This window comes from Salmo salar, chromosome ssa02 (assembly GCF_905237065.1).
Source record: "Salmo salar chromosome ssa02, Ssal_v3.1, whole genome shotgun sequence".
Lineage (NCBI taxonomy): Eukaryota > Metazoa > Chordata > Actinopteri > Salmoniformes > Salmonidae > Salmo > Salmo salar.
In genome coordinates, this window is record NC_059443.1 from 43,689,126 (window position 1) to 43,703,005 (window position 13,880).

Sequence of the window (13,880 nt, forward strand, 5' to 3'; positions counted from 1 at the left end):
ACTATAATTGCAAGTCCATTTCCATTCACAGAGGGTTTATTTACTGTACACACCTGATGGTGAAAGAGAATCGTCATCCCCCGCAGTGGAGAACTGTAGATCTGACCCCAGAGCAGCTATGGAGCTCCTGGGCCGGATGCAGCGGTCGCCTGAGAGACTCCTCCGCAGTAAGGCCTGGAACATGGGCTTAGAGATGAGTTAACCATGATACTAGCCATCTCAATGACATGAATAGGTGAGCTTACCTTATTGCTTTGAGGACTATCATTCTACAACAAAGGAGAGTGTGTTGTTTTTATATATTTATTTTATTTGACCTAACTAGGCAAGTCAGTTAAAAACAAAATCTTACTTACAATGACAGCCTAGGAACAGTGCCTTGTTCAGGGGTAGAATGGCAGATTTTTACCTTGTCAGCTCGGGGATTCGAGCTAGCAACCTTTCAGTTACTAGCCCAACGCTCTAACCACTAGGCTACCTGCTGCCCCAACAGAGTGTGTTGGTTTGGGCTAGTACAAAGTTACAGTGGTAAGCATACCTTGTTGGTTTGTAGGCTTATACACAGGTAGTGATATGACTGTTTCTGGGTCTGGTTGTACACTACGATGGAGGGGATCTTACCTTGCGTGTTAGGGGGCTGCTAGGAGCCGAGGCACTGCTGTAGAGACTCAGGCTGGAGTTGGACCTGCTGACCGTCAGGGTTTTAGACGAGCCTCCTCTCCTAGAGTTGTCGAACAAGTACTTCTCCTTTATCTTTAGGTTCGTCCGACCTTTCACTGTGAAATAAATAACAGATGTCAATGGTCATTATGAATCTGGCTTCATTTTTGGAGGATGTAGTGGATGCAATGCTAGTGGAAATGGATTGTATTAAAAGCATGGGAAAAGAGCTCTACAGAGTGCTTCTTAGGTCCCCACGGCCGCTGTCCCCATGCTTTCTGGACGTTGCTAAATAACCAGCTAACAAACTTCAAAACGGTTTGGATGAAATGACAACATCCAAGATAAGACGAAAATAAACTAAAAGTTAAAACCTTATTTTTGAGAATTATACGGTCCTACTGCACTTTAAGTCTCCACTAACCTCTACAAGGGTCGTTCTTGACCAGGAATTCATCAAGTGCTGTCCAGCCTCCTCCCACCCGTACCATCAGGGTACTGCGCAGGATACGCACCATCCGCAACTGTTGGGAATCCCCAAACTACAGCAGAGACCATCAAAAAACATAACTGGTTTTAACAGTCTGGCATTACTCAAAGCATTAACAACCCTATAACCAACGTTTTCACTGGGTTCAGTTAAACACATGTTCCTTGTTCCAATGACCTACATACAATCAAAAGGTCAAAGGTTAAAGGTCCCTCACCCTGTAGCGGTTGGCACTGATCTGCTCCACCTGGAACCTCTTGGGACAGTTGCACTGAGACACCTGTCGACCCACCTGAGGGAGATACGGGAGTCAGTCAGTCAGACAACTTTCATCAAACACAACTGTGGTTAGGTGTAATACGTTGAACTGTATGCTGTTACACCGTTGAAGATCATGGGCATGAAAACAACTCTGGGTGACATTTCACCTCCTCGTTGATCTGATCTGCATCTAGCGTCCTCCTGTAGGGATCCCGGCTGGGATGGAGGGCACTCACAAACTCATAGTAGTCAATGAAGCCGTCCCCATTCATGTCAAAGATATTGGCCACTGCATTCATCTCCAGGGAATTGGTGGGGAATTCTAAAAAGGTAATATGTGGATTTGTTCATGTGGATTTGTTTAAGTTTTAGACTTTGAATCCGTGATGGGAGTTGACATTTCAATTACATTTTAATAACAGACTGATCAAAGTTTTCTGCTGATTAAGTAAGGCCATCATTCTCTCCAGGACATTAGTGCCAAGTGGCAGTTTTATACATACATCAAATCAATAATGAATGGGCGTTGAGTAAATGAACGTAGGGTTTGAGTGACAGATGCTGAGAGGCTGGGAGTGGGGATGGGGGCAGGGCTTACTGGATGCCAGGACGTTGTCGATTAACTCCTTCTTGCTGATTCGTCCGTCCTGGTCCCTGTCGATGTTTCGGAACACATCTAGGATCCGAGACTTGAGGTGGCTGATCCACTGCATGTAGCGCTTGCGCCAGACGTTGAAGTCGAAATTCGCAAATTCCTCCATCTGTTTGTGGAAAATCAATAATATTAGCGAGAAATGACATTAACACTGTACAACGAGTAATTTATGTCCGATTTTGAAGCTATTGAAAGGGAAACTAACTAACTAGCGCTAACACATAGGTGGCAGTATGTTGTGTCAGTCACCTCTTGGAGTCCCTGCTCGTGCTGCTCTAGGCGGCCCTGTCTGGCCAGAGCCAGGAGCCAGAGTTTCTGCCAGTGGCTGACCAGCTGACACAGCTGAGGGGTCTGAGGGTCCAGGTTCTCCAGGGGTAGAGGGACTACTGTAGGCTGGAGTTTCAGAGTGCTCCTCCTCTCTGGAGCAAACACAGAAGATGGATACCTCAATTAGCTTAGTAGATACAAACTTCAAGGAACGTTTTACATTAACATATATATATATCAATATCAAATCATTTCTGGGTAAAAAATATACAACAATAGCAACGAGCAATTTCTCAAGGAAGAATGTATCAAGGACTGTCTGGGAGTGGTCTGATTGGGGGGAGGGGGGACTGAAAACGAGCAGTTATTTGCCGAGAGGTTTGGAACTCTCTTTAGTCTTTTCAGTAATTTACCGCCTGGTGATGTCAATAGGCAGGCCAAAACTCAATCCCATCAAAATCTTTCAGGTGGTCTTTTCAAACAGCTCTTACACTAGAAGGGCATTATCATAATTTTCACAATTTCACACTATTATTCCAACTTCATAGTGTGGAAATATATATAAAACACAGGACAATTACGTGTTTGACTGCATTGGGCCTTTAACGTAAAATTAGTCCATGCTTGACATAATCCCTCAAAAAATGCGCACGTCAACATTTTAATATGGCTCAGATTAGAGCTGTAAGTAAAACAGTTATTCAATAAAATACAAAGTCCCTAAGCCAAGTGGTTGCTAACCCTAACCCTTCACTTACTTGTCAGTGCCTTGCGGCACGGTGAAGCCTGCTGTTTGGGGATCAGCTTCTGTTTGCAGGATTTTGTGGCATGTTCAACCTCTGGCAGTTTTTGGTTCAGCTCCTCCATGAATACCTGGAGGGAGGAAGAGTGAGTTATTAACAGTCTTAACAAAAAAATATTTGAGTCTGTAAAAAAAAAAATCAATAGTATTTTGTGAACTAATACTCGCACTTGACTTTTTCCCCCTTAATTAATAGCTCTGACTTCGCTGATAGCTACTTTATTGTGGGAAAATGTCCTTACTATGTGATATGTGATTGTCCCACCTAGCTCTTAAGATGAATGCACTAACTAACTGTAAGTCGCCCTGGAAAAGAGTGTCTGCTAAATGACTAAAATGTCAAATGTAAATGTATTTGGTAATTGTATACTGTGTGAATTGGAACTGTTTAGCTGTGTTTGTTAGTTCTGTGCTCTGCATGGTTTGTAGCTTGTAGAGACTATATGGTTTGAGACTGTGTGTTTATGTACTATACCATGTGTTGGACGATGAGTTCCTGGTTGTGTTCTATGCTCTCAGCTGGTGGCTCCTGGTCTCTGAGGTTGAGGGCCTCCTCGGCAGATGAGATCCAGTCCAGTAGGCGCTGTAGCTTCTCCCGCTCAACCTCCAGAGCAGACAGGCTGGCCTGGATCCTCTGGCCCTGCTGCTGAGCCCAAGTCTGCACCTGAATCAGAGCGAGAGAGAGAGAGAGAGGGACCACCAGCAAAAAGTCACACCTGGATTCTGTGTTGTCTACAGGGAATCAGCAAGACCAACTAACAGAAAATGACTAACTGCAGACTGACTGACTGCAGATTGACTGACAGGCTGCCAAAGCAGCAACAAAAACATAATTTATCTTCAAAATGGATCAAACATTCACCGTTTTTTTTGTGGGGGATGGTCAATGTAAATATAACCAAGCGTAGCAGGTGTAGAAAGACGCCTGAGCAGAGTTGCCACTTCAGTTGTTAGGGGAAGCAGAAGTTTGGCTGTAAAATACTGTATCCCTGAAGACCGGATGTCAGTGTTTTCTGGCGACTCCGCAAAGGCTAATTTAAATACCTTAGAGAAATTGCATGCCCCAACGCTTAAGTCATAGTTATTATATTTTTGTCCTACGTAAAGTCCCAAGAGGTAAGAGTGGACTCACCTCTTCGTAGCGGGTCTTGGTGACGCTGATCCAGGACTTGAGTGTGATGATGGAGTCTGGGTGACAGGAGGACAGGATTTCCTCATTCAGACACCGGATGCTCTCTAGCTCCATCTCCTGGGAGCGCAGGGAAGTGATTGACTTCTGGACGCAGGGCATAAACACAGAGCTCATTACACCCCCCATCTACTGGGTAATGCCATCAAAATACAAAACTATGAGTAAATACAAAATGACCTGTAGCTTGGTATCTTGAATGTCAGTAAAACTAAAAAGGCAACCACAAAACTGAAACTACCTCCCACGGCCATCTGAGTCTATCACCATCTTTCAGTCTAGCCCTACCTCTTCATCATGGCCTACCCTTAACCCCACTATCCTCACACACTCTTCTCAAGCACCCACTATTTTTCACTTACTCACACACAACACACAACACCTGCTCGCTCAGTCATGCACGGACACATCAGACCTTTTCCCTTCCTTGAGCCCAGACCCTACTCTTTGTTTCATGTTTTTGTCCTTTTGTTTAGTTTGGCATTGTTTTGTTTTGATTTCAGTTTCTTGTTTTTCATTTCTACAATTTTAAAGCAACTTTGGGTTCTTGAAAAGCGCTTTATAAATACCATGAACTATTATTATTATTATTATAAAAAGCTAGATAAAGCATCAGGCTTTTATATCTTGTATCATGCAACCTCTACAAGCCCTGATGTTAATTGTTATTATGCTATTTATGCACCTTAATAATGGAGGCTACAGTCATATTAGGCCTAAATGTCTACCTACCTCATGTTGTTTGCGGAAGGCCAGCAGAGCTTCCTCTTCCTCAGGGATGACCCCGTACCTCAGCACCCTCTCTGCCTCCGCCAGATGCTCCAGGAAGGAGTGGACCAACCTGTCAAACTTCTCAGCCTGACAGAGACACACATATGAAAGGACAATGAGATACACCATCCTTCATAGAAAGACATAACAAGACATTATAAAGCCTCAAGCATGTTAATAACAAGTCATAAATCATTATACCTGCAGGCTTTAAGTAAAGTGTTCAGAAAGGATAGGCTTTATTGTCCAAGAGGGGGGAAATTGTCTTGGACGATTTCTGGGGGTTCATCCGAGATTTGAACTTTGATATACCCAGTCCACACTAGACAATTACATAACATAACACTGAAGATAAGTCAGTGTGATCGTGATCGTAAAATGTGAATAAGACAGTATGGTGAGTTACCTGTTGAAGGGCTGCCTCCAGCCTGGCCTGCTTGGATACGGACAGTTTACACACGTCCTCCCAGCGTGCCTCCAATTCGTCCATCTGCTCCTGCAACCAATGGGCATCAGCAGTGCTGCTCCTGGTCAGGTCCCTCACCGAGCGCTTCAGGGTCCTAATGCACCCGGCTCGCTTCCCCAACTCCTTCTGGAACACCTGAGAAACAAGAGAGTCCAAGAGAATGTCAGCTTGAGAGGAATTTCATACCCTGTACTGCTGTCACACAGTTTACAGGTGAAGCCTCAAGAAAGGCATTTTTATGGTGTCCATAGGAAAGCCTCAATATCTTACCGGATCACATTCACAGAATGGATAAAAAATGACCTTGTGCTTGTCGATCAGATTGTTGACCATGTCTTTTTCCCCACCGACAGGTACGTCTTCAGCCAGCTGTGGCTCTGCTCTGTATAACCAGTCATTCAGGGCTTGAAGGGCATCTGTGAATCTGCCTGAAAACAGCAGTGCTTCCTCCAGTTTGTGTTGCCTGTGGAAAATGTAATTGGATCATATACTCTGTCAAAGTTGCCATGTTGCCCAAATTGATTCCGATCACAATCCACTCTCTATCCCTACCCTTGGCTTTGATGTTTGCAGATCCCTTCAATGTTTGCAAATCTGTAAGGTGGAAGCAAAATTGTGGATAGTCCACAACTATTTGGATTGAACCTATCCTATCCCTTCAGGTCTACAGATATCAAAGGCCTAGGGGAAGAGGTGGGGAGCGAATTGGGAACAGTGTTTTAAATCATTGTAGGTGTTCCCTCATCAGTGCATTGTGTCCCTCACCTTTCCATGGATTTGCCACTGATTGTATCCCATGAGTCCCGGAGCTCAGAGAGCAGGTTCTCCAGGTGCTGTCTGTCCTGGGCACTCTGAGACCTCTCATGAAGGCCCCGCCCACTCTTTAGAGTGGCCTCGTACATGGGTCGCTTCGAGCGCAGAAGCTTCTGGAAGTCCTAGGAGCACACATACAGAAAAATACAGGAATTAAAGGGATAGTTCAATGAAATATGTAATTGATGTAAAAACAATGGATTTAAATTATACATTCCAAGCTAGAAAAATATTCACAAGAGCTATAATTATTGCTATAATTTCTTTAGGCCTACCTTCTGTTCGGTGAGCTGCAGTTTAATTTCCTCGTGGTCCACAGCGATCTCTTTATGTGTGTCCAGTGTCTGCTCCACCTCAGTCATCCAGTCCACTAGGAGGCGCCAAGATTCACTGAACTGAAATATTAGAGGTTATTGCAGGCTTGTTATCATGAGAGCCCTTCTAAATTGGACTTTTGAAACTGAGGCATTAACTGTTTGGAGGGTTATTATGAGTTACTAGATAGAGGATGTTGGAAAAAAATGACGATGTTGGGTGGAAAATACAGAATAGTTAATAATGACAACAAAAAAAACGATACTTCAGAGAATATCTGATGGTTCTGTATCTCTACCTGTTTTGCATTCTTCTTGACGTCCTCTAGTGTACGGCCCCTCTCTGTGGCGCGCTGGTGAAGTTTCCTGTAGCGGTCGTGTACGGTCATGATCAGGTTGTGAACCACGTCACAGTCCTCCTTCCTGCTCAGCTCGGTCAGCCTGGAGCCTGCACTCTCTACCACTGTCTTCTTCTCACCGTAACAGTTCACCTCACTCACCAGAGTCTATGGGAGGGAAATAGACTATGATTTATCATATACACGCAGACATAATTCACACATGCACACACATATGCACAAACATACATTCTTACTCTCACACACACACACATAGACACACAAATGCATGTGCACATGCATGCTAATACGCACACACACACACACACACACACACACACACACACACACACACACACACACACACACACACACACACACACACACACACAAACCCACCCGGTGGTCTTGAAGCTGGCCACAGACTGTGTCCAGGACAAAGCTGGGGACAGGCAGGACTCCTATGGCCTCCTCACACTTGGCCATCCTGGTCAGCAGCTCCTGGACATTACAGTGGAACTCCTTCGCCAGGCTCAACCCTTCGGTTAGCTTAGCCTACAAACAGAACAGATACCACACTTTTACTCAGGTCGTTCACAAACATACTGTAGTTAATCATCCTGTTCTTAGGCCCCTCGTCGGTGTTACTTACCCTGGTCCCAGATCTGGGTTGGAAGTAAACTGACTGAAAAAGGGAGGGACTACCTGAACTTATCCAGTAAGAAATGCTCCTTTTCGTTTTCTGTAGCTAAAACATTGCTGCATGCCCACATACAACCCTGTATGTGATGTTAACAATGGTCAGAGGAGTTGGCTAAAGCACGTAGATCCGGGAGCAGGCTAAGTCTCACTCTCACCTTGCGGTCCTGTACTTTCCCGTAGACGGTAGCCCACTTCTGCTCCAGGATACAGAGGCTGTGTTCCGTGCTGGAGCCCCGGGTCACGTCGCTGCTCTCCAACATCCTGCGGATGGCGTTCCTCACGTCTGTGTAGGCATGGAGCTTAGAGTCCATCTCGTTACACAGTTCCTGGGGCGGTACAGAGAGGGAAAGGGAAAGGGAGATACTTAGTCAGTTGTACAACTGAAGGCCTTCAACTGAAATGTGTCTTCCGCATTTAACCCGACCCCTGAGAGGGGCGTTTAAAAGAGACACTAAAAGAGACTCTAACACATGAGTTAGAGTTTGGCGTAGGCCTTGTGGTTTACGCAGCGGACTCTGGACCACATCCCCTTGCAATGGGGGATTGAACCCTGCTCAGCATCCACTATATCCACTCATATACAGTACGTCTCCCACTTTCCTTTCAAACTGTATATATATATATATATATATATATATATATATATATATATATATATTGTTTTTATGTACAAAATATTATTCTTTATGTATGCAGTCAAACGACCATCTACTCACTAGTTACCATCCACCATAACTGCGCAGCACAGGAGAGAAATAGCCTATTGACTAATTGTCATCTTTTTGCAAATCGGTTGATATGAGGCTGCAATAAATGTGACACCGTTATACTCTATTGATAACAATATTGAATATGCTCTCGGAGCCATCGCCATCAATACCTTCCGTCTCTCCAGAGTCTGTGCAGCAGGAAGGAGCTCTACAGCACAGTGGCATTGTAACATCGAACAAAGAGGATGAGGGTATTTTGGGACAGGCACTGGGCTCTAGCACCCTCCCCTTTCCCAAGAACCCTTGGGGAAGTGCAAACCACACTGACACTCTCTACTGTCAGCTCCGTAACACCCTGAGAGTGGTGTGAGACTGGTGGAGGGGTCTCGATGCACTCCAGAAGGCATCTGTCACTGAGACTAGTCCCAGGGAGAATAGTAAGAGAGAACACTATGTCAAACTGCCTAAGCTCATTAGAACCTAGGGGGATTGACAGCCATCCTCAGCCCTAATAAGGCTCGTAGCTTCCTGGCTGCCTGAGAGGGAGAACATTGGCCAGTGTGAGATAAGTAATTAATCACTAAGCCTGTGTCCATCGCATTGCCTGCCTGCCGCTCCATCTTAAAGAAAGAGAGAGAGAGAGATGGTAGACAGTAACGTTAAGTTGAAGCTCTTGGAACTGCTTGCTAATAAGATGAAAGCATACCTTGGGACAGGTTTACTCTGAATGGGATTCACTGTGACTTTTTTCCACCAGATTTGAAAGATAAAATGTTACATACTGTATTACAACAGTGTCACGGGGTGACCATGTCTTTATGTTTATGCCGATTTTAAGCAATACCTTCATAATTTCCATGTCTTCACCATGTCTTCACAATGTCTGGAACTTACTGACATCTAGTGGTAAAGAGGTGTGCTCACATAGGCAAAAGTCCTCACAAAATGTCAGTTTTTGTTGTTTTATGTCACTCTAATAGTTTGTACAATATTTTGCCTTTGATAATTGTTTGCCATATTGCTATAATCATAAACAGTTTACATTATTTTCCAAGACTGAGTTTCTGCACGGAGGCAGAGTGAGATTGGTTTCTGTTATGTTTCTTGGTAACTCGTGGGAGGAGTCCATTTCAATCATATTAACATGCCCTTTGCTCCAGCCACAGCGCCCATCGACGTGGAAGAAATAGCACAGACGATCCCTGTGTGTGAAAAAGAATGGCGGCCAGTTTGTATCTCTTGGAGGAGCACCTCTCTTGTCCCGTGTGCTGTGACATCTTCAGGAACCCTGTGGTCCTCAAATGCAGCCACAGCTTCTGTGAGGAGTGTCTGCAGAAATACTGGAAGGATATGGAGAATCCGCGGTGTCCTGCATGCAGGGCAGAGTGTTCATCTGAGGAGCAGAGTTTAAGCCTCGCTTTAAAGAGTCTCTGTGATTCCATACAGAAGGGGGGTGAAAACATCAGATCTGATAACTGCCGGCTGCACGGAGAGAAACTTCAAATCTTCTGTTTCGATGATAAACAGCCCATCTGTGTTGTCTGCTACACATCAAAAAAACATAAAGGTCATAACTGTTATCCCATTGAGGAGGCTGTGCCTGATTTGAAGGTGAGACCATTTTGTAAACTTTTTGTTTACTTTGCTTTCATTTAACTGCCAATGTATCTCCCTCAGTGACAAAATAAATGTCTTAATCAGCGTTATTTTGTGAGTTGAGTGGATTTTGAGTTGAATTTGAAAAGGCTTGTTGCGTAAAATTACAAATTAAGGTTTGCCTCTGGAAGGCAATGACAAAAGACATTGCACAAACGCACTTTCATCTTTGAAGTTGACGAGGAGAGCACAGCAACCGGAGAGGAAACCACTATCTACTCTCTTTGGCAACACGATTTCCCAACGTGCCGTCCGTTGGTCTTGTCCTGGACCCGTATTCAAAAAGCGTCTCAGAGTAGGTGCCTGGCTCCCAAGTGGATGGGCCTATGCCCTCCCAGGCCCACCCATGGCTGTGCCCCTGCCCAGTCATGTGAAATCCATAGATTAGGGCCTAATTAATTTACTTAAATTAACTGATTTCCTTATATGAACTGTAACTCAGTAAAATTGTTGAAATTGTTGCATGTTGTGTTGATATATTTGTTCCGTTTAAATTATATACCGGATAGGTGTGATGAAATAGTGGTACGGCTTGGGTATTCGAACCAGCGACCTTTCAGTTACTGGCACAAGGGGTAATATCCTGGCTCTATGCACATATACTGTTCCCCGAGGGGTTCAGTCCTTAACACTACCTTTCCAACTATTTATCCCACAATCCCTTATTCTGCATCTGTCTGAATAAAGTACAAAACCCTTAAAAAAAAAGTAGTTTTTAAGTATATCAGGGGAGAGCCCAGCAGGAGGTTAGAGGGCTTCAGATTACTCAACACAAACAAATCAAGGCAACCAACCAGCTACAACACAATTTCTAGTTACATTTGTTGGTTGAGCTAATATGCCCAAATGTTGAGCAAACTAAAAACGCTATTGCAGCTGGTTGCCTAGATTTATTGAAGCTGAATAAACACATTTTTTTTTTTCAGTGTGACAGAGTTGTGTAACTAAAAAAAAAGATGCGTTGATAATTATCACTTCCAATCTAGAGTGAAATCCAGGTTGTGGTTTCCACCTTGAAGAACAAACTAGCAAACAAGAACACAGCCAAGATGGGTCATCAAAGCTGGGAGGAGCACATAAAGGTAGCTATCGTAATACAATTTAAGCAACATACAAATTGGAGTGAGCATTTAAGCAATGTTGAAACGTGACTTTAATATTTTCTATTGTAGGGCCAGGCCCAATGTGCAGAGGAACAGATAAGGAGGGAGTTTAAGAAACTCCACCACTTCCTAGACGAGGAAGAGACAGCCAGGATAGCTGCCCTGAGAGAGGAAGAACAGCAGAAATCTGAAGTGATGCGAGGAAGAGCTGAGGCATTGGCCAGAGAGATCACAACCTTTTCAGAGACAATTGTAGTTATCGATAAGGAAATGGAAGTGGACAATATCACATTCCTGAAGGTAAGGGGTCTGTCAAAATGTTTCAAATCCCATTGCTGTGAAACTATATCTCTCGCAGTTACCTGATATCAAAAGTGACATTTGTCCTCGTTCTTTTTTATAGAACTACAAGGCCATACTTAACAGGTAAATCAAAAAAATATATATCTAAATATCTATATTATTTTCCATTTCACTGACGCCATCCCTTTTTTTCCCCATAGAGCCGATTGCACATTCCCAGATACTGCAGATACAGAGGTAGTATCAGGAGCACTGATTGACATGGCCAAACATGTAGGATCTCTCAAGTTCAAAGTTTGGGAGAAAATGCTTGAGTTTGTTGACTACAGTGAGTGCATCCCCCCCACCCCCCAAAAAGTGTTTCTCTACTGTGTCTCCCACCAATATAGTTCAATATTAATATACAACATCTCTGCACACATCCCTATAGCTCCTGTGACCATGGATCCGAACACAATGTCCACTAAGTTCACCCTCTCTGATGACCTCACCACTATGACATACTGTGACGAGAGGCAGAGTCTCCCAGACAATCCCGAAAGGTTTCTTAACGTAGGAGTGTTGGGTTCTGAAGGGTACAGTAAAGGCACCCATTACTGGGACGTGGAGGTCGGAGATAACGACAACTGGATCTTAGGGGTAGCCAAAGAGTCCTTTCCACGCAAGACGGAAGTCAAAATGGAGCCTCAGAGTGGATTGTGGATCATCAAATACATCAATGGGAAATACAAGGCAGGTATACAATCGTTCGTCCAGATCAAGGTAGATGAGAGCCCACGAGTGATCCGAGTACGACTGGACTGTAACAAAGGGGAGGTGAAATTCTTTGACCTCACCAAGAACACTACCCTGTGCACCTTCAAAGACAAATTCACTGAAAAGATGTTCCCATACTTTAACAGTGGAAGTGTGATTTGCCCACTACGCCTTTTAGGAAAGGCGAAAAACTAGCTAAATTGCCAGGGTCAAGTGAGGACAAAATGCACTAACATATGAAATGATGTAATGTCTTTATGTACTGATTAGCTGGAGGGTTGTGAAGATAGTTTATGACTCAAACTCCATGTAATTAACAGTAAAACGTGCCTTTGATAATAAGACGCACTGCCATCTCAGAAGTAATGAACAAGTGTTTTAAGCAGTTGATACAGTATATAAAAACATGTAATGTCAGTAATACAAATAAATAATATATGTCATTTTCAATTGCTCCTTCCTAGTCATTCAATTCACACTTGAATTTACACCTTCAAAGAAAAAGTTTGAATTAAAGATATGAACTAGTAGATAGGTTTATCCAGCTATATAGATATCACTGTTGCTCGATGCCACACTGTAAATGTGCATACTCAAAGAGTAGGTTTCCTCTGAGCTGAGGCAAAACCTTGTAAAAAATCATACAATTACAATACACATTGGGTTTTAATGAGATACAGTTGGATGGGAGAAGTGTTCTCACCCTATATTATTATGAATCTCTGAACTTGGATATAATTTTTTTTCATCAAGGCACAGGACAGTTTCAGTGGGCAGTTACTAGATAGGTTACTGCGGTGGGGTAGAGTTGGTGTGAGGTGTTGGGTTGGCCTTACCAGATGTGCGTTGAGCCTCTCGCTGGCAGAGTCAGGCATCCCCCACACTGTCTTACTGGAGGACAGCCTCAGGTCTGTGTTCTCCAACCACTGAAGAAGGTCCTGGATCTCCATGGTAACATCTTGGACCTAGGGTAGAAAAAAATAAAGATCAATACATTTCTGAAAACCACACTTAGAATAATTGAATAATCAATCACTAATCTGTTATGACTGCATTATTTCTTATTTGACTAAGTCTGATTCAGACACTGACCCCTAGAGGGCACCACAGAGCAGAGGATCCTTCAGTACTGTGGACTAATGATATCGCAATGTTGGGAGAAACCTAATAAGTAGCTAGACCTAAGACTTCTAATAAGTTTGGCATCTCTTTGCGATAGTGAATGAGAAAGAGAGATGGAGGGATCATGAAAAATAACCTCTAACTTGCCTCTTGGTTTGGGAATGGGGTATTCCCCATTCCCAATCTCTCCTCACCTGACTGAGGTTGTTCTCCAGCTGTAGCTGTCTGCGCTCTGTCTCACAGCGGACAAACTCCCAGCGTTCATTCAGCTGCTCCAGCCGCGGGTGCAGACCGTGAGGGCTGTCCCCAGTCCCCACCTCCAACAGGCCCCGCCCCGCCTGGTTCAAAGACTCCACCGTACGCACGTGGGACATGACATCATTACGCAGCACCTAGAGTGGGGAGAACATAGTACATGCATATCCAATATATCCAATAGTATCATCCTTCCTCAAACACACGCACCCATAGGTGTCAGAAGCTTTGAAATGGCATTGATCCC

At 43.9% G+C, this 13,880-nt stretch overlaps 2 protein-coding genes across 5 annotated transcripts in view; one reads left to right on the forward strand and one right to left on the reverse strand.

Annotated features, from left to right (window-relative positions):
- The window catches only part of macf1b (microtubule actin crosslinking factor 1b), a 34,999-nt gene that overhangs the window by 4,329 nt on the left and 16,790 nt on the right, over window positions 1-13,880 (reverse strand). For 3 of the 4 annotated variants that reach the window (XM_014168276.2, XM_014168270.2, XM_014168271.2), the window contains exons 20-39: window positions 13,573-13,770; window positions 13,093-13,221; window positions 7,884-8,054; window positions 7,426-7,581; window positions 6,988-7,194; window positions 6,650-6,769; window positions 6,327-6,496; window positions 5,865-6,024; window positions 5,502-5,696; window positions 5,057-5,182; window positions 4,268-4,411; window positions 3,611-3,799; window positions 3,092-3,206; window positions 2,316-2,485; window positions 2,010-2,172; window positions 1,579-1,733; window positions 1,368-1,442; window positions 1,085-1,202; window positions 622-776; window positions 54-174 (exon numbers count right to left, since the gene is read on the reverse strand). In XM_014168276.2, the coding sequence (XP_014023751.1) occupies window positions 54-174; window positions 622-776; window positions 1,085-1,202; window positions 1,368-1,442; window positions 1,579-1,733; window positions 2,010-2,172; window positions 2,316-2,485; window positions 3,092-3,206; window positions 3,611-3,799; window positions 4,268-4,411; window positions 5,057-5,182; window positions 5,502-5,696; window positions 5,865-6,024; window positions 6,327-6,496; window positions 6,650-6,769; window positions 6,988-7,194; window positions 7,426-7,581; window positions 7,884-8,054; window positions 13,093-13,221; window positions 13,573-13,770 (3,037 nt within the window). The remainder of the gene's footprint in view (window positions 1-53; window positions 175-621; window positions 777-1,084; window positions 1,203-1,367; window positions 1,443-1,578; window positions 1,734-2,009; window positions 2,173-2,315; window positions 2,486-3,091; window positions 3,207-3,610; window positions 3,800-4,267; window positions 4,412-5,056; window positions 5,183-5,501; window positions 5,697-5,864; window positions 6,025-6,326; window positions 6,497-6,649; window positions 6,770-6,987; window positions 7,195-7,425; window positions 7,582-7,883; window positions 8,055-13,092; window positions 13,222-13,572; window positions 13,771-13,880) is intronic. The other variant, XM_014168275.2, reaches the window with a different exon arrangement.
- Window positions 9,585-12,706, forward strand: LOC106583734 (nuclear factor 7, brain). The gene is made up of 6 exons (XM_014168278.2): window positions 9,585-10,049; window positions 11,081-11,176; window positions 11,267-11,497; window positions 11,601-11,623; window positions 11,701-11,828; window positions 11,931-12,706. The coding sequence occupies exons 1-6, from the start codon at window positions 9,657-9,659 to the stop codon at window positions 12,449-12,451; spliced, it is 1,392 nt and encodes a 463-aa protein (XP_014023753.1). The 5' UTR covers window positions 9,585-9,656; the 3' UTR covers window positions 12,452-12,706.